This window comes from Notolabrus celidotus, chromosome 2 (genome assembly GCF_009762535.1).
Source record: "Notolabrus celidotus isolate fNotCel1 chromosome 2, fNotCel1.pri, whole genome shotgun sequence".
NCBI lineage: Eukaryota > Metazoa > Chordata > Actinopteri > Labriformes > Labridae > Notolabrus > Notolabrus celidotus.
In genome coordinates, this window is record NC_048273.1 from 19,656,403 (window position 1) to 19,678,417 (window position 22,015).

Sequence of the window (22,015 nt, forward strand, 5' to 3'; positions counted from 1 at the left end):
TCCTCTGGCTGGGAATCTCAGAAGCTATATTATGAAGTCTTCGGGATATGTATCAGGTTTGCAGTTGTTGAAAGGTATCATGTCACGGTCATTCAAAATTCAGGCACACTGGGTTATATCCATAGACTCTATAAAATATGGACGTAGCATCCATGACGTCACCCATCTGTTTCTGAAGCATTGTTTGAGGCCAATCGGCGGCGGCAGACGTAAGGAGGCGGGCTTTGAGCCTCCCAGCCAACAGCTACAGTGTTCCCACCTGTCAATCAAGTCAGCTGTGCCTCTCATTGGAAGACTCTGAATATCTTCGAAATTGCCACGTTAGAAAAAAACATTCACACCCCGTACCGTGTGTGCCGATCCAGAAATGAGCTATCCAGACTACACTACACTAAAAGATCATCTTTTTTGAATTGGTGTGTATGTGGTTTCCGGTACTTCCGGAGCCAGCCTCAAGCAGATCCTCGATGAACTGCAGTTTTTAGCACTTCCACATTAGACTCATATTTTTAGACCGGAGGTTGCCGCTTGGATATACCACCAGAAAGTTTGAAAAAATTGCTGCCCCATGAATATGATGAACCGCAGATGTTGCTTTCGGACATTTCTTTTAAAGTCTAATATTGATAACTTAGGGTTCATCAGTTCTAACCGTTGTTGTAGTATTAATATTACGAGATAGTTATTGTGGTTATCAAACACAGCAATTTTGAAAACTGAGTCAGTGTTATTATAATTCACTTTGTATCAACAGTTTACTCCCTGTGATAAGCAGCTAAACCGGACACTTAGCAACAATAAATACAACATTAATATCCATACCAAATGGTGCAAAAACATTACCTCACATGAACTGATAGTGTGAAAGATTTAAGATGATAATAAGCATTGGAGAGGTTGGGAACTGGGTAAATATTGATCAAGAAAAAACTGAAAAACTTTGGTGAAAGTTGTGTCTTTTCAGATTTATTTTAACTGTCCTATGAGGGATGATAACAGATTTGAAAACCTACTCTCCTAAGACTTAATGAACAACATTTGCAGGTGGAAGTTTCATCTTGCAAAAGAAGATAAAGAGAACGGCTCCTTATGTGCTTTTGCAATTCCTAAGTTAAGATTTATTTATCGCCTTAGACTTGTGTAGCAGCCTGCTGTGCCTTTTGTCCTCCTAGCACATTCTCTGGAGCAGTGGTTTTGATTGCATGAGTTCAAACTCTTTGTACAAGGCCGGTCAGGACAGTGAAGGACAGCCTTGGCCTTCCAGGGGGCTCACATTCTGTAAATACCTCCGTGAAGCTCCCCAAGTTCTCTGCTTCTAAATTAAGACGCCTCTCTTCTTCACTACACAGGCCCTGTAAAGATTTCCATACCAGACAACAATACAAGTAATCCTGTTTAAATTAAATTCCTATAAGCCAGAGCTGTCACAGCAGGAAACAGATTATTCATTTCTCTACAAAATAAAAGACACAGCTGCTCTTGTTCGAATGGTATTCATATTAAAATCAAATTTGTTTCTTGTTGTGAGCAGCAAGACAACTGCTATCATGTTTAAAATTTGAATAATCTTTATAAACTCAACGTACAACATGGTCATAAAACAAAAAAAAAAGGCTTAAGGATGAGAAAAAACAATGAATTCTCTACCTCTTCGTCTTTCTTGTGCATATAGTTCGCTACATGGTTATCCTTTTGTTTGTGAAGGCCTCCTTCATGACATAACAATCAAACTCAGGCATCAGACAGAGGGATCAGAGATGTGATGGCATAAGCGCTTCAAGGACCAAACACTATATGGTTGTAAACATGCCACACCGTTATACAAAGCAGACGTATTCAGGGTGACAATGATACCCTCCTCAAAATATCAGCAAAGGGTCTCTGGCCTTGTCTGTGTCATAATGTTTATGATCACAGCAGCAGAAAGCGTTTACCTCTTTTCTTTTGTCTCCACAAGTTCAATGATTACTCCTTGCGTAGACATTCAAGACAGATGCCTTCACTCTGTATTGAGCACATGTGTTCCTGGGGTAATATATCGGTCTGTTGCAGCAGCGCTGTGGTTATTTTCTCTGGAGCCAAAAAGTTTACGTTCTCCGCTGGGGCTCTCCCACTGGGTGACATCATATATAACACTCTAACTTGTATTGAGCTTCCAAATCCTCAGTTTAATAACTCATTACTAAACTGGCAAACAGAGCTGAACATAAACACAAGCTTGAAGAAGAAGCCAAGCGCTAAAAAGCTGCTGTAAAACATAAACTACAGCTTGGACATGAGCTCAGGGATTCTGGACTGGTTTTATGAGATAATCATTTTGCATCATGTTGAATGTCTTAAGTTGTAATTGTTACTTAAAGAGAGACTTGAGTCAATAAATCAATTACCCTTGCTAATATTTTAAGATGTGTTAACAGAAAGATCCCAACGATATCTGTACACAAAATACTTTAGTGGCATTACCAATTACTACAGAGGAAGATAACTGTCTCGTAAAAGATTATGCAAGACAAAATAAAAAAGAACAGCTGTTTTTTCTCTAAACAAAATCACATAAAAAGCATGGTATTCTTGAAGCCGTGTTATAAAACAGTTTTGCAGTTCTGGGCAGGATGAACTCTGATGCTCATCCTCAGCTTTAAGTACCAAAACAAGAGTTTAAATATGTTTTGTGTCTCACTTGGTGTTAAATAAAAGGTTAGCACAAACCTTTTTGAATTTTGGATAACAATAACCATCTCCAAATGTTTAAACCATCTGACAGGAAGATAGCATTGTGTTAGCAATTAACGGTCTTTCAATGATGTGGCCATTATCAATATTTTTATCCTGAAAATGACTAACACAGCCAGGAACAAGTAAGAAACAAGCTGTAGGATGTTGTGAAAAAATCTGCTGCTAAGTTAGATATAACTTTCAGGAGATCAAAGACTTAATTGAAAATACGACTAGGCCTGTCAAACACAAAAAAAGACTGATGGTGTTGATTTGAACAGATGGGTACTGACTCTTTGACCGATGATTAGTTTGTTTTGAATCCTCTTGTTTTCAGCCAGAGCTCTGTCAAGGACTTTGTGTCCTCAGAAACTCCTTCAGTCCAAATTTTGGGAACTGTTAATCAGTTCATCTTATCGTAAAAGCAGCCTGTGGAGCCAGCGGAAGATGATACCGACTTCACATAAATGTTATGCAGATGATACACTCCTGCTGCTCAGGAAAGTGTTAGATTAACAGCAAAGGTTATTTAAGGACGTTTGGCTCTCGATAAAAAGAAGCACGTGCACACTCTGTTTAATCACCATCTCAGGATATGACCATCCAACATGGGGCGACTCCAAATCTACTTTCATGGAGGATTTAGAGGATTTATTTTAGAAAGAGATATGAAGCAGCTTGGATAATGGTGTTAACAATTTAGAGACATATGGTGGCTATAAAGCTGCTCTGTGGAGGAACTGTTATGGACTAAAGCTGATAAACTGCTCATCCAACAAATTCAGACAGAAGAATGAAAACTATGATCTCATTATCTTTTTACTGGGGCCACAAAGAAGGACTTCTTATTGTCCAAAGATGACTTAAGTGCAACTAAAAAAGTACTTTGGACTGCGTCTCCTCACTTTCTCCCATTATTGTCACACAACTTTGATACAGAAGACAGGCTAGCCTGTGGCTCCTTGTGCCTGACGCTGTTTAGCGCTGTTATTAGTTGCAATTCACAGAGATCTGAACCAGATGTAGAGACGCTGCAGGGTCAGTGTCAGCCAGGGGTCAGGTCAACATGAGATCATGAAAACTACTTTCTCCTGTCCTAGGTGTAATATTACCTGTTTCCCTGCAGGGAATAGCCTCTCTGGGAGAGCAGAGGCTGAGATCTGACAACAAAGATAAGCAGGTCACAGAGTGGCAGGGGATAATAGTTGGAAATCCTGGCGTTATGCACCGCTAAGATGAATTATTCTTTGGTTCGAGGGAGGAGGAAGGAGGGGGTGTGCAAATTGGATATAGGCCCCTTCTCGATGCCAGCTGTCCAACTTAACTAGGTGATGTGCAGCACAGGGTGGATTCAGAGAGCTCTCGTGTTCTCTCTTTCATGGTGTGAAATAAAGACATCTGTACGGCAAAGTTTACAACACAAGACAGGCAGGACAAATCTGAAATGCATCTCAGGCCTGACATTGATTTAACACCTTTTGAATCAAATCATATCCTGATGTCCAACCCAGCCTCCCGCACGTCAACACTGCCCCACAAGCACATATTTACAACAGAGTCACAGGGGACCTTCTCCCTGCAGGCTGACGACAGCAGAGCAGGCCCGGATAAACAATCAACACTTCTAATGGAATTTTACAGGAAACAGCTGTGGGGTCAAAAAGGCAAACAAACTGCACCAAAATATGAATGGTTTTCACTTCTGAGGAAAAATGGAGGATATAGCACTTGATGCTTTATACATTCCTTTTAATCTCTTACTTTTTTTTGGGGGGTAAAATCACCAGTTAACATGACGTAAACATCTAATAAATAAATTTCATCCTTGTTTTATGCAGGTTGATCACAGTGTTTGGACCCAGGGACACTTCTTCAAAATGATCGACTCAAACAGGACTCCTGATTTTCAGGACATGTGACTCAACTTGGACTCTAGCACTGATGACTTGGACTCAGACTCCAACACTGACTGCATTTGGACTCAGGAGACTTACGTCTTGATGAGGACTGTTTCATTGTTTTTGCTAGTTGTTTTAATACAAGGCCTTAATAATCTGTTCAGTTTCGAGCGAGGACTGGCATGTGTATTCACCTGCATTTATGTTCACGTCTTAATTTGCCTCAAAACAACCATACAGTTGAGGTCACATTTCAGACTTTTGGCCATGAACCACGATATCAGCTGACTTACCCAAGCTGTGAAGAATGCAAAAGAAAAATGATCATGGCTAAGGTGAGCTTTGCCAAGTCAGTGTGAATAGAGTGAAGGAGACATGTCACCCTACTGTGGCTCTGAATAGGTTATCTGGTACTAGGATCCTGGAATTCTTACTATGAAAAACAGTTACTGAAACTATAGTATCAGATCTTTACTTTCAAGTGTTTGACACACTTGCCTTCCTGTACCCCTCACCCTCTGCACGGTTCCCACCCTGAAGCCCACATCTCTCCACTGTGAGAAATGATCTGCTGCGGAAAGAAGCAACCTGAGACGTTAGTACAATTTACAGCTCAAGGTTTTGCAGAACAAGCACCAGGGTGGACATAGGATACTGTAGAAAACCTGAGGAACATTTTACTCTTTGTGCAGACTGAAAAGGTTGGCTTAAATTGGTGCCAACTGTCCTGTCAGAGCCAAATATGTGTTTGGTCGGGACACTAGGACATTCAGAATAGATCCTGACCTGGCTGCTGGCGTCATGTGAACAAACATTCTGGTAAAGACAAAATTAACAGTGTACACTGGCCCTTTACACCTCTGCTGTTTTAACTGGAGGTTTACAGTAAATGACACACCCATGGGTGTATGCATAAGCAAACAACAACTAGTCTAAAATCACCTTTTTTTCAATAGATGTTCTGTCTGTAAATCTTTTAAACTGTGCTAAGTAGACTTCTCGGAAAGTCAGCATGAGACAAATTAATGCAAACACACTTCCACTCAGTCAGTGTGCGCTGAATGAGTGGCACACTTCACTGGGAAATACTCTCTTACTAATGAAGACTGACCTGCTTTGCCCGTCTGCTGTGCGGGAGATAACATCACACAAATAATCACCCGCAGCAGCCAACACATAGTTCAAGTCAGTACTAGTGAAGCTGAACAGATGCCTGGCAAACTTTGTTTTTTCCATCCCAACCCTGATTTCTACACTCAGACACTTGGGAGTCTTTGGCCAGACTGATAATCACCAAGCACAAAGAAATATACACACACAAGTGGAATCACACACACACTGGAGAATCTGGAAAAGCAACGACTGTCCTTGCTGCCAACCCTTAAGTCTACATACACACATATATATCTAAACACTGCTCTCCAGCTGGCAGGATGGAGACCCATCTGTCACAGGGGATATTGTGAACTTCCATAAATTGAGCACACACTCTGGTCAGAATGCAGTCACTGACATAAATCTCACTTAATCAACAGATAAGGGTTTGGAAGTTGAATAAGAAACGTCCTGTTTTCCTTCAGCTCTAGCCTCTGTCCGGTCTGCTGCTCTGTTTGCCTCCGCTTCACATTCACTGATGCCAGATGACCTCAGAACCAAGTCCAACTCCCCTTGACAACCTGCTGCTGTGTCATCCCAGCTTATAAAAAGACACTGTTGGGGCACAGGTAGCCTAGCGGTCTAAGCGCCCCACGTATAGAGGCCATAGTCCTCGTCGCAAAAAATAAAAAAATAAATAAAAATGTTCTCGGAGATCAACCATTACCTGCCTCCTCCTCTCCTGCAGGTGTTTAATCGTTAATCAGGATGAGAAAACTATCCGTATGTTACGCCACAGCGTGCCCTTACATTCCTGTGGTTCGTTATCCTCTGAAATCCATTCATGCAAAGGTTTTTTGGCACAAGCCGAGTGCCACAAAGTCTGGCTGCCTGGGCAAAGTGCAGAACTGAAAGGTAAGCTAACTCTTTACCAATCTGCTCTTACAAGGGCCAAGTCATATTTGTCAGTAGCACTTAAGGTAACAGGATAAATCCCAATACATAAAAGGAATATTCATCATCTCAAGAAATACTGTTATCTGTTTACTTACAGAGCCTCAAATGTCCAGATTAAACCCACTGTTATGTCTGTTTGATAAACACAAGCCAACAAGGCAAAACAGCAAGTCAGTTTCTGTCCAAATGTATTATCCTTTGTCTAGTAAAACCTTTAAATCTCAACAAAATGCAGGCTTTCATTTGTCTTTAGGGAGTTGGGTTATTATTTGGGTCGGGTGTCGGCTTCCATCTGCAGGTCCTTAGTGTCAAAGAGAAGACTTCCTTGTCTTAAATAAAAACGTATTTATGACGCTGATTCTGGGGAAATTCAGAGGAAGGAGAGCAAAACAATTCCTTCTGTCCTCTACTTCTTCACTACTTCTAGTCAACAACCGGTCTGCCTCTGAACAAATAGCAGCATTTACTGCTCTCTTTAACTCAACCAAAGACAGATCTGAGTGCCCATCTTTCTAAAACCTTCACTCACTCACCTTTGGTAGCAGATGTCGATAACATCATTGTCGATTCCCAGGAATCACACAAATCCTCATTTCTATACACATGTTCACCTCATCCAACTTTCCTCCAGGGGTTCCCGCTGATGAAGAAGCTGGGAGCAGACATATTTCCCTCATGCTGGGGTCTAATTCTGTCCACTTCAAATGCACCAATGCGCTGGGATCATTACCAGCCCTTCACACATACGCACAAATGACCTCTAATCACCACAGTGGCAGTGGATTTCATCAAACCATGTCATCATCAATGCCGAAAGGGACTTCACTTGAGCCACTTGCAGCCTGCTGTGTTGTAATCAAACCATGGTGTTCTCAAAGAAGTCACGAATTAAGAAAGAAAATTCCAGAGAGGCTCACAGCATCAGCAGGCTTCAGAGGCTGTTCTGACCTTCTGCCACCTTTTAATGTTGTGGTGAGAGACACTGAGAAGTTCTCATAACAAAATGATGATGGGATGGTTATTGAGTTACGTATCTCAATTCCCAAGATGTATTAACTTGATAAAATCATGAGAGGGCTGCATCCTTCTCTACTTTATCAGTGAAATTAAACCGAATACCTTATGGTTGTAATGTCAGGATACATTTTGCAACTGAGGCCAAACCTCTTCAATTTTCTTGATGAAGTTTCCTCTCTTTTCCTCAACTTTGACATTCATTTACATTGATGGCTTTGAATGAAATGTCCTGTTTCAGAAGATCTGAGGTTAATCCTTCCAGGTGTACAGGATGAGCACCTTAACCGGATTACCAAAAATAATACCTGACCCTTGAAATAAGTGGAAATCCTGGTCTTGAAAAAAGTCTGACAAATCCCAAAACACTGGTTTTATGAAACACACTGTAACAAGAGGGAAGTGAGAGGACACACAGTATTTGAAGAGTTTACATCCAGTTGTAGCTCATCCCTGCACTCAGGCTTCTATATTTGATTGGGCAAAGAGAGGAGAGATAGAGGACATATTACTCCAAAGGAATGCACATGAATAAAGTTTGGGCAAAATAATACTTTTTCCCCAAGACATAAATTTCATTTAGAAAAATAAGGCCGTTGAGGGGTGTGTCTTTAATTATGATTCAAATAAGACAGACTTATACACTTATTTAAACATAATATGAATATCATTTTATTTCTACGTCTGTTCTGTTATATGCCCCTCATTACTACACATTGCCTCTTTAGGGTAAAAATAAAGCAAAATCAAAATAATTTGCCATTGACATGTTGTAACTTTGGCTTTGAAAGATGCATTGTAAAAAAAAAAGTGTACTAATACACTTATTTGCAAAAGTAAAGGCTTATCTTCCCAGAAACGATTTTGAGAGGGTTATTCACACCTTTGTTACATCACGCTTAGACTATTGTAACTCTTTGTTTGTTGGTCTCAACCAGTCAGCATTGTGCCGTCTACAGGTAGTCCAAAATGCAGCCGCCCGCCCGCTGACTGGAGAGAAACGGCGGGATCACATCAGTCCTGTCCTTGCATCTTTGCACTGGTTGCCTGTTAACTTTAGGATCCAGTTCAAGGTTTTATTAGTTGTTTTTAAGTGTTTAAATGGTCTGGCACAGTCTTATTTATCAGACCTTGTACAGTCTCACAGTACTTCCAGAGCATTTAGGTCATCAAACCACCTGCTCCTGGAAGTACCTCAGGTCCAGACTCTCTACTCGTGGGGACAGAGCCTTCCAAGTGGCGTCCCCAAAGCTGTGGAACAGCATACCTTTCCAGGTTAGAGCTGCACAGTCTGTTGAGCACTTTAAAACACTGCTGAAAACCCATCTTTTCTCCTTGGCGTTCAGTCCCAGCTAAGCAAGAATCCTTGGCTTTCTTACTTTTTTTACTCTTTTTATTTCCTAAATTGAGCTCTTACTATTATTTTATTGTTTTTATTTATTATAATATGTATGATTATATTGTATCTTAATAACTGTACAGCACTTTGGTCAACTGAGGCTGTTTTTAAATGGGCTTTATAAATAAAGCTGGCCTTGACTTGACAATGTTTATTAGGATTTTTATCCAATTTGTCACAGTCCCTCATGAAATCAACACTTATAGCTTAAATATTCAATTTATTATAATGGAAAAATAAACCTGAGAAATAAGACCTCCTTTCACAATCTCTTCTTGGAATGCGTTACTGTGAGACTAATAACATTTAAAGATACGGTGGTAAAAGATATGATCTCTTCTCGCCCCTGAGGGCAGTTAAGGACCTTTGATTGTATTGAGAGCTGTGGTGGCCCGAGGGCAGAGATCACCAGAGGCCACCAGGGCCCAGCCCAAAGTCAGCTACAAAAGTCTGCCTTCAATACCTGAAAAAAAAGGTGGTGTCTCTCTCTTTTTTTAGCAAAGCAAACAAACCACAACAGGAAAATAAAATATTTGCCCGGCTGTGCGATGGGCGAGCTAGGGACATGCGCAGCAGCCTGATGGAGGAGAACAGTTGGTGACTGTGGAGCCCAAAGGCAGCTTTATGCCAGAGGCTGTCAGGAGGAGGGTGTGTGAAGCTGGAATGTTAAATACTGCAGGAATGTTATTTATTTTCACAAACACCACCAAGTACCCCCATACTAACACACGTGTGAGGGTGTCTACACACGTACGCACACACATACGGCGGATTCAGGTACTGAAGTGCACATCTCACACACAGACTGCTCTGATCTGCCCAACCAATAGGAATGCTCCAGCTCTGCCTCTCCTTACCTGTGGCTGGATCAACATCACAGCTCTCAGCCTTGATGTGCTGCCATGTACTCACTTCATTAAGACGTCAACGCACTAGCCGACACACAACAGGTCAGAGGAGGCTGGAATAAAAGTTAGAAAAAATCTCCCATACTGTTCCATTTTTACCTCCAAACAGATGTTCATGAAATCTTTTCACAGAATGTAAGCATTATTTTTACAGCTGGGAAAGGATGTGCGTGTAAAGCTGTGTCTTTACTCATGTCTAGACAGGAGCGTGCACTTTTATGAGAGGATCACATTAGCTTTCTGTCGTTCTCTGCTGATTCACAGAAAAATGGAGAAACCAGACAGTGACGGAGCAGATTAGCTTCCCTCTACTTCTGAGCAGCGGAGGCTGTGTGTCATCACCGAGGTATTTGGAACGGATCTGCGTTCAGTCGCGGTGGAAGTAGTCTGAGTCTCAGGTTCATGTGAGGAGATGGTTCCAGCTCCCTACTGAGCTCCAACCGGGTAAAATGTCACTTCTTACTTACATTGAGGTAATAGCTTGAATCAGATTCACCCACAGCACTACTGAACTCTTGCTAAACACTAACATTCGCTCTCTTCTGTGTGACAGTTACACTTCCAGCCACTGAAACAGCAAGGACTGTTTCACCCCCTTGAAATGTCCTGAAATTGACCCTGCAGGGATCATTGTATCATTGTTTGCATACACACGTTATTGTGTGTCCGCATGTTGAATGAAGTTTTTGAAAAGCTCAAATTCCAGTCTTTTCATCTACTGGAAGTCCAAATAACAGGGAGTTAAATAGAAGTCTGTGAGGCATTGTTTTTCTACACAAAAGACACTAACAAAAACCTGAAGTGACAGTATTAAATAGATTTATGTAGAAAGTTTCCAACTCCTTTGAGTATGGAGCTTTGAATAAAACTGTCCATCAGACGGTTGTTGTTCATACAAAACTGATGGCAATACGACAGACACAACATAAAACTTGATTATTCCTTGGGAACAAATAGAGCAGTCTAAATAAGCACTTTGTTCTCAGCTCTCCTGCTTTATCTAACTCTTGGATGTTCCCACGCCTCATACTTAATATCGCCCTAGCCAAAAGATGGACCTCGTGGGAAATGTGTCGAAATTCGTCTCAATGTAGAGTCAGTAAAAGATGTCTGATGAGGAAAAACTTAAAAGTAGTGGCAATATAGAAGTGTTTCAAAATGCACAACCACAGCGAGTCTATTATCTGCCTGCATTTTAAAGCAGATGTTGAGTAAAGACATTTTATGGATGTGGGATGAGGGAGGAAAGAGAAAGTAAAAGTTAGCGCTGCCAAAGAGGAAAAACCCACAAACATTTGTTCTAAAATAAAACTGCACTCAGAGGGGCCATAAAAGACCAAGTGTGGTTATAAACAAAGAACTGAGGCAAGTGCACAGACGTCTTTAGAGCTGACCTGCTGTGTTTGGGCTGCAAAGCCTTGATCTACCTGTACCTAAATCTAATATCAACACACAGTTGACAACGCACTGTATGATGTGTGGGGAAACATGCACACAGCCACATGCACTGTAGGTACATCACACTGTTGCAAACTGCTGCTATCCCCTGTCTTAATACTGAAGATAAACAACTCAAACTTGACATCTGTATACTATTCAGCTTATTACAAAGAGTCTTACCAACATTAAGAGCATCAGTAGACTACCACAAGTTGGAATCTAGTTTCAGTATCAACCACAACCTATCAACCTGTCCATATTTTGTATGTATATTTAATGTTTTTGTGCAATTATCCTTCACACTTTGAATGTGTCTGCTTTAACTGGATGCATCCTGCTGAATGATATCTGTGTTGTAGCTGCCCATGTCAAGAGTTTGAATCAAATGTTAGTTCAAACTATAAAATATATATAAAAATTATATATAAAATATAGAATATATATAAATAATATATAAAAAACTTGCGACCTGGACAAAAAAAACAGGGTTAGGCTGAACCCAGCAGCATTAATGTGACTATTATCACACTTTGAGCTGAGTTATGTCATACTTGGAACAAAAGCTACCTGAACATGTATATGGTTAAATGGTAGAGCACTGAGGTAACTTGTGAACATGCCCATGTCACTGTACCCTAAAAGTTCTGGTGTTTCCTTCTACTTAAAAGAAAGCACTGAATCCCTTGGACTAACAATAGTTTTCTGTATACATGTGTGCTGAAATCCTCCTCTGACCTCTTCCTCATCACTCTGCATCATGTTACTAAGCAGCAGCTGATGATGAAGAATGCAACAGGTAATACAGAGCAGAGCAGATTGACAGAGAAACACTATTACTCATTAAGAGCCACCTACTCACTCCCCACACACACACAAACTGACCTTTTGATAAGCCAGTTGGAGATAGTTGTAGGGGATCCTCCTGTGGAAGTCCTGCACTACATCCTCGCTGACTTTATGCATAGACTGCGGCCCGACTTTCTCCTCGATGCATGCGTTCATACACGCTGCTCTCCGAATGACCACATCGAAGAAGCGCAGGTCCGTGAACGTCTCACCAAACGGATGCTGGTCCTGGCACCTCAGCCGGCACCGGACTCTGGTGCGCCGGACCTCAGTGTAACTGCTGAGCGCTCCCTCCATGAAGCGCACCACGTTCTCATAGTCGCTGTTGTAAAACGCCTGCACCGCATCGTTGTAGAGAAGGTCGTAGGGCTCCAGGACCGCTGTAGAGGATGAAAGCGCCAGAGTTAAAAGGACTACTGAGAAGATAGTAGCCGGGGTGAAGTTTCCATCCATCCTCTGCTTCGGTTCAGACGGTGAGGAGCGACAGGCGGAGAGTAGACACAGTGGCTGTCAGTCACAACAGCAAGCCTAGACTCGTGTTAGAGTCCATTTAAACCTCCTCACGGATCAACTCAGGACGGACCAGAATCAGGGCGGAAATAATGCTGCTTCAGTCGGGGACACACATTTTGTTGTGACCCCTCTCTCGCTCCACTAACTCCTCCCCTCCAGGAGATGAATGGGCAGAATACAATTACAGCTGGCGCTCCTTACAGGCTGCTCCAGCAGGCGCGAGGAGAGGGGCTGTAGGGGTCTTTCAAGTAGTCTCGTGGGTCGTCACAAACATCCAAGTTTTACCAAAGTGTGCTCCAAAAACAGTTAATGCGTCTAGTCTTCAGTAAAAAATAAAACAAAAAAATACAAACTTTCCCTCTGTTAGGCATTGCCAACAAGGATGCCTTTTTAAAAAAAAAAAAAAAAAAACTTTCTTAAACTTTGTTACACTATCCCCGTTGAATATTGATGTAATAGTATTTAATAGACCCAGCTGACATTTGCTATCGTATTTACTGTATGTTAAAGACTTCTTTTATTTTGGGTTAATTGTGGGCAGTAAGACGCGTTGAGAAAAAAAAAATCCACTTGAAAGAGGATGTCTCCCTCTAGAGGCATTCTTACTTCAAGACACTTAAATATTTCACACAGAACTAAACATGTCACATGTGAACATTTCAAAAACCTCTAACACAGGCTGAAGATATGACCATGTGTGCTCATGTGGAGAATTATAGCCATCATTACCACCTCTACATGAACTGCCTGATCTGAGTGAAATTTGCTGTATTTGCTTCACGTTCAACTGTAGAGACGCACGATATACAGGTACGGCTAAACCACTGAGACAAACAGAACTACACAAACACATTTTACAGTCTTAGGGATCAGATTTCAGAAAAGAGAAGGAAATTCATGAGCTGACTTCAAAGAAAAGTTGTGAGTAACTAGAGCACTGATAGAAATGTAGTGGAGTAAAAAGTACAATAATTGTCTCCTGAAAAGATAATACTCAAGTAAAGTACAGATACTCAAAAAATGTACTTAAGTACTCAAGTAAATTGACTTTGTTACTGTCCACCACTGTATGTGAATACGGAATAAAAAAAACAAGATGCATAAAATACACAAGGCTTCAATGGTGAAAACAAACTCAAGCTTCTGTTTTAAACTAATTGTAAGTGATGACGTAGTAACAGCAAAAGCCTTGTCAAACGTCCCTTAAAAATACAAGTTAACAGAGAACCACTAGGTGGCAGTAAAAGCATTATTTCCATTTTTCAGATGAATTTAGCTTTCCAGTGACATACACATAGAAGAAAGGGATTAGAACACATTTAAAGACTATAGAGCATTGTAAATGTCCAAAAGAAAAAAATGTGCCTTTTTTTGATAAACTCATCTAAGAAATACTAGTATACACCGTAGGGCTTTTTGGCTGGACTACAGTGTGTTTTCTGAGTTAAGAGTCAGGCAGAGATACTTTGAGATGTCTAGAAAAACCCAATTTGAAAGGTAAAAATCTAAGGCAACCACATGACCACTTTTAAAATTATATTTTCAACTTCATTCAGATGAAAAAATAACAAAATTAAACAGATGTCACAATGCTTTCACTATTGGAATAAGTCACATTACAGAAAAAAAGATTAAGCACATCGAGAGGGTAAGTATCAGCCATTCTCGACAAGTACTTTTTATTGTTCAACTAGACCAAAAGAATGTTATTCTTTTTTTTATTTCATATTCACTTCTTCTATTAATGGTCAGGAAATGTTTGGAGAAACAGGCAGCAATGAGTCAGTCCACCACATTAGTTTACATCTGCTTAGGACACAACACAGCCTACTGATATTCTTTGTTATGTGTTAAATGAGGTCATTTTATCCATCATGATCCATTTCGGTCCTCTTTTGTCAGTGGTGACAGAAACACTAAGGCTGGTTTTATAGTTTCGTTCTTACATGTTCATCTCATGTTGTGTATTTGTCACCAGCATTTTGTAGCAGTGGTAATTGCTCTCGAGTAATTACTACTCACTTTCCTGGAACAAGGGTTGCTTATTAAGAATATTTTAGTACACTTGTTATCTTTCAGCGGGGTTTCCGTCCTTACATTTCCTATAAAAGTGATTCACATCTCTAGGATCTTTTTTAGACCCTTACCAATTAACTCTCTTCTCTGAATTCGCCATGATAGCAGTAAATGCCAGTAAATATAGTGTTTAGAGGGTGAAACGATATCAGATATCGGAGGAAGGAAACTGTTTTTGTGTCAGGAAAGCCTCTAATTACTGGAGCACATTTGGCCTTTTCAGGACAACAGGATCCACTTTGACAATTGACTGCCAAGTCTTTTACAGTCCATAAGCTTGAACTAAAATACAACAGATTTAATGAGGGTTAAAATGTACCAATGTGCTGCACTTTTTCTGACATTTATGAAGGATTCAATGACTTTACAAGCTGAGGAAAATGAAAGTCAAATAAGTTTATTCCAGAGTGCCTGTTTTCTTACATCACTTGCTCATTCGTTGAAGTTGTTTCCTCTTTTGTTCTCCTTCGGTGATGCCCCTCAAACAAAGACTAACATCTCCATGGTGTCCCACAAAACCTCCCATTGACCAGTGAGGTACTAAACACATTAACAAATACTGTAATACTGCAGTTATGAGGTACTAATACAAAAGTAATCCATTTCATTCTTCACTTTATTCCTTTACTACACATTACCAATAGGCTTTTAAAAGGCATTGATGTCACAGCCAAACTCGGAAGTACTGAGTATACAGCTTTGTTGCATCTTATTCTCAAGTTGAACTTGACATTTTTTGATTTCATGACTTTAACAAGTAACAAAGTGTAACAAATTGTTGCACTACTTTTACTTCATGAAAACTTAAGAGTATATTTCCATGTCAGCAATTATTTCTTAGGTATTAAACAAAAATGTTTGGCGCAGAGTTGTATGTAAATAAACGCTCAATTAAATAAATCAATTTCCATTTATTTATTCAAAATACACACATTAGGGGCTGTGTACACTATCAGGGAATGCGTTGCATAAAAACAGTACATGAAAATACAATACAAATATGTAAAAGTTTAGTCATTTATTTACAAGATGGATCCATCAACACCATAGAGGCCTGTTGCAGCAGTAAAGAAACTAAAGAGGTAAATGGGGTTATTTGTTTGGGAAAATAAACTATAATTGTAATGCCTTCACCATAACGTCACATGTGTACTAGTTAGCTTTTAGTAAAACGTAATGTCATGATCGTAAGCTTACATATAAAAAAGTATATAGTGTTTAAGAAACACATTTAGACCCGAAACAAGTAATAATATGTCATTTAACTTTATGAAGTAAATTTATGGTTTAATCTGCAATTATATTTCTTTATGATTCATTACAATGGGTTTTTGAGTGAGTCCTCACAACCTGGTCTTGTGTGTAATCCTGATCCTGGATCCTGACTTGCTGAACAGTAGGTAGTATTCAGTGATCCCACAGTGGGACAGTTCATCGTCCCAGAAGCCTATCTTGCTCCAGCTTTAAATTCACTGCTGGACTGAGGCAGATCCTGACCCTCTTATGTTCTCTCCACTAGACGTAGTTAGAGTTGGGGTTACTGCTACTGCTGCTGCTGGGGAGGAGGTGGTTCACACTTAGGGACTCCGACGACCCTGCCCGGGAGCACCTCCGACAGCCCAGAAAAGCACCGCCTGCTATGGTGAGGAGGCCTCCAGCCCAGCTGACGAACACTGCCTTACCAAACTCAAAGCTGCACAGAAAAGAGACACATTTACATTGACATGTGTACAGAATTTACTGCCTGCTAATCACATTGTTTGTGTTTGTGTTTGAGCATACCTTTCAAGGCGATGGGATACTTGGAAGGTGGAAACAATCTTGCTGACATACCAGGAAGTTATGACAACAGTTAACAAACCTGAGCAAGGGAACACATCATATTGTTAATCACATACAGTATATACATTTTCAATCCACTTTCACGTTTTTATTTTTGCAAATTTGCTGACTGAAATATTTTTGGATGGTAAAATATTGCTTAGAGAAAATTTTACATAAGTCCCAGTTATTTACATTGGTCAAGACAACACATTGGATGTTTAAGTGATTTTAAACAATGCAAGGTATCAAGAATTATATTGAAGAATTCTATAAGCCAGTGTCTGCTTTCTTTGAGGTTTGCATTGTGTTATCTTTCTAATATTTTTTTATAACTATTACATCATATTTTTTCTGCAATCTTTTATTTTAACTATTGTTCAGTGCCTTTGGACTTCTGAAAAGTGCTTTATAAAAAAAATGAATTATCATTTTTGTTGTTGTTGTTGTTGTTGTTATTATTATTATTATTATTATTATTATTATTATTATCATGTGTTTGTCCTCTATGGCCGGGCCCTTAACAGGTTGAAAATGTGATTAGATTTTCCTCATCAATAAAGCTTCAATCAAAAATTCTGATCAAAGGTGAAGGGCAATATTTGGATGATATATTTGACTGCCACTGAACACACCTGCAATAATGAACAGGATTCCCCCGGTCATGGCTGTGGTGGATTTGCCGTCAGGCTTCTCGTCCATGAAGTGTGTGCACTTCATTCCAACTGTGGAGACCAGCAGAGCCACAGCAGAGAGTAAGATGCTTAACAGCATCACAGCTCGGGTAGCTTGGACCTCAGCTGGAGGAGAAGAACAGGGAAACATTAGAATATTCAATAAGTTATGACTCATTTCTACAGGCTTTGTTTGATACACATGATCACTGCTTTGTCAGTATTATCAAACAGATAGCATTCTTCTCTCTGAAACTGAATGTAATACCACTTGACTGACTTTTCCCCTGCACTACATGAGATTTAATCTTGGACACAATGATGAAAACTAAATTTGAAGTAAAATAGTTTTACAATTCAAAAGAGTGCAATACAAATAATCAAAAATCCCTGTATGACTTTCTGCAGCCTCTGTATAACTTTCAGACCTCAGAGGCCAATGCACAACAAAGACATAGCCTACTTATAGCTAATATTAGTAACTTATCATCAGTGGAAGGTATCTCAACAGCTCAACAGGCAGGGTCTGGTTTTAAGAGCAGATGCAAATGTGATAAAAACGCACTTGGCAGCTTGAGGAGGGACTGGTGGAGTTCACAGGTTGTTCTCTCGTTCCCGCTGCAGCTCATCCATAAACCCTCATAGATGCGGTGCGTCTTGCCCTGAGACTGTTTCTTCCATTCAACCATTAAAGTAGCGGCGACTGTGGCAGCGAGACCGACCAGAGAGAGGAAGAAACCGAGCAGCTGTAGTCCCGAGCTGGCCATTGTGTCCAGATGTTAAGAAGGAGAGAGTTCAATAAAGCTTCAAAAAGTCTGATAATGTGGTCGAAAAGTGAGCAGGATAAATATAATTTAGCGATCAGGAGTTGTTGGTGGAAAGTGATTTGATGCAAAGGGACGTCCGCGTAAATTCCTCCAAACAGCTCCTCAGACCGTTATACGAGCTCGAGGCTGCGACCTCTATTTAAAGTCCAAGGCGCGTGACGCATTGGGAAGTCTCTGCTCCACCTGCAGCTGATAATGTGAGATATTTCTTCTTGTGCTGACATCAGGCTTATTCACGGATTCTAGTAAATAAGGGGACGCCTCTAAAAGCATATGACATGAAATGACACCAGGCTGCGGAATAGGCAATTAGTCTACTCATTTCTTACGTCACTGACCAGAAACGTCATGTGTTTCACCACAGGAGGCATCTGCACATACAAAGTTTGCACTGACCACTTAAAGCTGTTGTTGGTAGACGTGATATAAACATCAGGTCAGAGAGATTTTGTTCCATAGTTACAACAAACTGTGTTTACTTCTCGTGCGTGTTTTAAAAGGGAGTAGTGCCGGCTTCCCAGCCAACCAGTGCGAGTAGTAGGGGGCCGCCACTCAAACAATCATGACAGAGGGTCGGGGAGAAGCTCGGATTGGTTCGTGATAAAGGGAAAGAGGGGAATAATAACATTGCTTGACACAAGGCCATTGGAAAATGCAAATTAATTCAATTACCGATGAGTACCGATAGGCATTATGACCTTTTCTCCAAACCATGCAGAAAAAAAGTAATTTTTTTTACCCCATTCCTACCAAAAGCAGCTTTAATATGATTGGATTTATATAACTTTAATGCAACTTATCTGTGTCCTTCCTTTCATTAGGAGGTGAAGATGTTAGGTCATCTCATTGCTGTAGTACTGGAGTCCAGGACCCAAACTCAAATCCAGCTCAGGTACTAATTCTCAAGACTTGTGACTTGGATCTAGACACAAGCACTGACAACTATGAATTGGAGAATTGACTACGCTCAGACTTGAAAGATGGAGAAGGACTCAGACTTATTTGAGTGGGACTGTTTATTTTTGTTATTTTTGTTTGAAGACCCTAAAACATCAGTTTCTAACCAGGTTTGGCACTGTAGCTGTTGGCTAGGAGCTCAAAGCCCGCCTCTTTACCTCACAATCACTCTATGGTTTCTAACGATGTCTGGCACCGGTGTTCACCTACATGTACGTTTATGTGCTGCCCTGTTCAACAACAGTTCCTGTCATGATGCCTTAAGATGCACCTCAGGTAATGGGGCCTCGATTCGGACTCAATCGGTTCTTCGTTGGGGCCACAGAGCTCAAGACTCGTGATTCTTCTCCCTTTGTTTTTTTTTTTTGGTATTCGACTGGTTTCCATGAGTTGTGAGAATGGACTCTGAGGCTAGGACAGCTTCTTTGTCTCTTTAATTTTTTGTTACCCTATGCCCATATTGACACCACACATCTGGGCCATGTAAAGATTAACAGCCAGACAATCACAAACACATTTAGAGTAGGAGTACAGTAAGTTTATAGGAATTTGTGGTTTGATTTTTTTTCATCTATATGTTTCTGTGATTCAGAAGCTTCTCCATAGATTTGCACGGAATCATTATTATTGCAGAAATATTGTCAATGTCATAGTTATTATAAGATCCTGATTATAATTCAGGATAAAATATTATGGACAGTGGTGTGCCATAATGTATATGTCACTTTTCAGTTAAAAGAAAACCTCAAAGTCAGATCAAGGCTGTTATCAGTTTATTTATTCAGAGAAGATCTTTGAACAACATTTCTGTTTATTTAAAGTTACCTTTGTTGGTCAGAGCTGAACGCAAGTTCCTATGACATATTGGTTTGAATTTACACGTCAGAAACAACAGCAAAAGGACAAAAAAGAAAGGCATTACATATCTAATAAAAGAGGCATCCTTTCACTCAAAGAAGCAAAGCCACACATGCTTCATTGTCATTCCTTTCTGCAGCAATTTACAACAGCTAGCATGTGTTTACGTGAACAAGCAGCGTTCATTATTCCCAGACAATTACCAAATGATTTGACCATATTTGGTGAGGGGGATGCCAGTTTGTAAACACTTGGCATTTGTCTCTTAGATTGGATCAGTGTCCACCCTTTTCCTGAAATGAACCTTTTTCAAAACACTTTGCCCCACTTCAAGTCACAGCTTGCATTAGCCTAGCGTTGCTTGTGTTTAGTACCCTCCCATAACAAGCGTTATTTCTTATTTCCCTATACCTATTACTAATATATCTGCTCCGGTCAAACTTTATTTTTTAGTAGTTCCCGTCTAAATTTGCTTGCTGCAGCCAAACCAGATGGTTACTGACAATATCAGGAAATGGTCATAATTTCCCTGTGATGTTTTATTCTTTCTAGTGTATGTGAGGCAAAACCATCAATCAAGTGAACTGGCTGAATTTCTTTGTAAACAACCCAAAATGCTTATGTCAGATTTTTTTTTCTTAGACTGTACTCAGTGACACACTCACAAGTGAACCTGAACTTTTCACGGAACCTGTCCCCCCACAGGGTCAGTAAATGGGATTTACATCATTACAGAAGTTCTCTCCCACATGTGAAAGTCTGAGTCATATCCTGGGAGGATTTTGTGAACATGATCAATTAGTGATATCTAAGTGTGTAAACATGTGCTGATAAACATGTGTTGTGGGTTCTAGTGTAAGCTTGGTCTGTTTTTAATCAAATGCTTATAAAGGTAAGACATGTATTTATCACCACTTGAGAGTAAAGGATTAACATGGCAGAAAGAGGTTAAAGTAAACAGCTGGTGTATGTGCAGGTTTTTGTCAATGTGGGGCAACGATGGGACCTAAGGACATTTTCAACTATGGACCACTGTCTTGCATGTGGAGGCAAACCTTTACATCTAGCAACAACAACTTGATTTCACTGAAAAGACCATTAGTTTCATGTGGTCTAATACCAGGGTTCCCGAAGTGGGGGTCAGGACCTCCTGGGGGTTTGCAAGACACTTGGTTGTGAGATGTCTTCCAGAATGTTTTTTTTTTAAGTAATCTGAAATTACACATTGTTCCCATTATTGTAAAAATATCTACAAAACAGTGGGGGTAATAATGCGGCAGTTCAGAAGATATCAAGACTACAAGTTTTGCCCATTTAAGGACATGACAGACTTGACTGAAAGATGGGAACACTGTAGCTGTTGGTTTGGAGGTTAAAAGCTTCAATACAGCGCTTCAGAAACAGATGGGTGACGTAAGGTTAAGCAATTCATGTCCAAAAATATATTACGCCCTTGCACTTCCATTTAAGCTAAAAAAAGAAATTAAAAGAGGATATGGTCACAAAGTTTTGTGTGGGTGTTAAATAAGCCTTGAACATCAACTATGACCCATGTTGTGACTCAAAACGAGGGAGGGGTCACAATGTGTGACATCTCAAGCCAGTCAGCATGACAATGAGTCTGATGCCATATCATCAGATACGCCCACTCCCCTTAGACAGAGTAACAGCCAATATGGGTGACAAACATAGACTGTATAAAATATGGAAGTAGTATCCGCAACGTCACCCATCTGTTTCTGAAGCGCTGTTTTGAGGCCGATCGGCGGCGGCAGCCATACTGCTGCTGTCGAGCGGGCTAGCCAACAGCTACAGTGTTCCGGCCTGTCAATCAAGTCAGCTGTGCCTCTCATTGGAAGACTCGTAATCTAAATATCTCCGAAATTGCAGCGTTTGAAAAAAATTCACCCCGTACAGTGTGTGCCGATCGAGAAATGAACTACCCAGACTACACTCGTCTTTTGTACCAGGCTGTAAACATGTTCATTTCTGCTGTAAACATCGGCTTTTTTTAAAT

The 22,015-nt window shown here is 40.3% G+C and overlaps 2 protein-coding genes across 2 annotated transcripts in view; both read right to left on the minus strand.

Annotated features, from left to right (window-relative positions):
• Positions 1-12,950, minus strand: part of p3h2 (prolyl 3-hydroxylase 2) — a 65,601-nt gene extending 52,651 nt beyond the window's left edge. Inside the window, exon 1 of the mRNA XM_034709912.1 lies at positions 12,309-12,950. Within this exon, the coding sequence (XP_034565803.1) occupies positions 12,309-12,725 (417 nt within the window). The 5' untranslated portion in view covers positions 12,726-12,950. The remainder of the gene's footprint in view (positions 1-12,308) is intronic.
• A 2,292-nt stretch (positions 12,951-15,242) lies between these two features.
• LOC117831307 (claudin-19-like) lies at positions 15,243-18,663 on the minus strand. The gene is made up of 4 exons (XM_034709940.1): positions 17,922-18,663; positions 17,318-17,482; positions 16,644-16,722; positions 15,243-16,554 (listed from the first exon to the last, which is right to left on the minus strand). Exons 1-4 carry the CDS (start codon positions 18,121-18,123, stop codon positions 16,377-16,379), a joined length of 624 nt encoding a protein of 207 aa, XP_034565831.1. The 5' UTR covers positions 18,124-18,663; the 3' UTR covers positions 15,243-16,376.
• Between the last annotated feature and the right edge of the window lie 3,352 nt (positions 18,664-22,015).

What these genes read in the sequence shown, in the direction of transcription:
- LOC117831307 (XM_034709940.1), bottom strand. Translation starts at nt 18,123, where the DNA reads ATGGCCAGCTCGGGACTACAGCTGCTCGGTTTCTTCCTCTCTCTGGTC. An exon ending in GTCCCTCCTCAAGCTGCCAA is followed by an intron (nt 17,483 to 17,921) that starts GTGCGTTTTTAT and finishes CTTCTCCTCCAG; the next exon opens with CTGAGGTCCAAGCTACCCGA. An exon ending in GTATCCCATCGCCTTGAAAG is followed by an intron (nt 16,555 to 16,643) that starts GTATGCTCAAAC and finishes TTTTCTGTGCAG; the next exon opens with CTTTGAGTTTGGTAAGGCAG.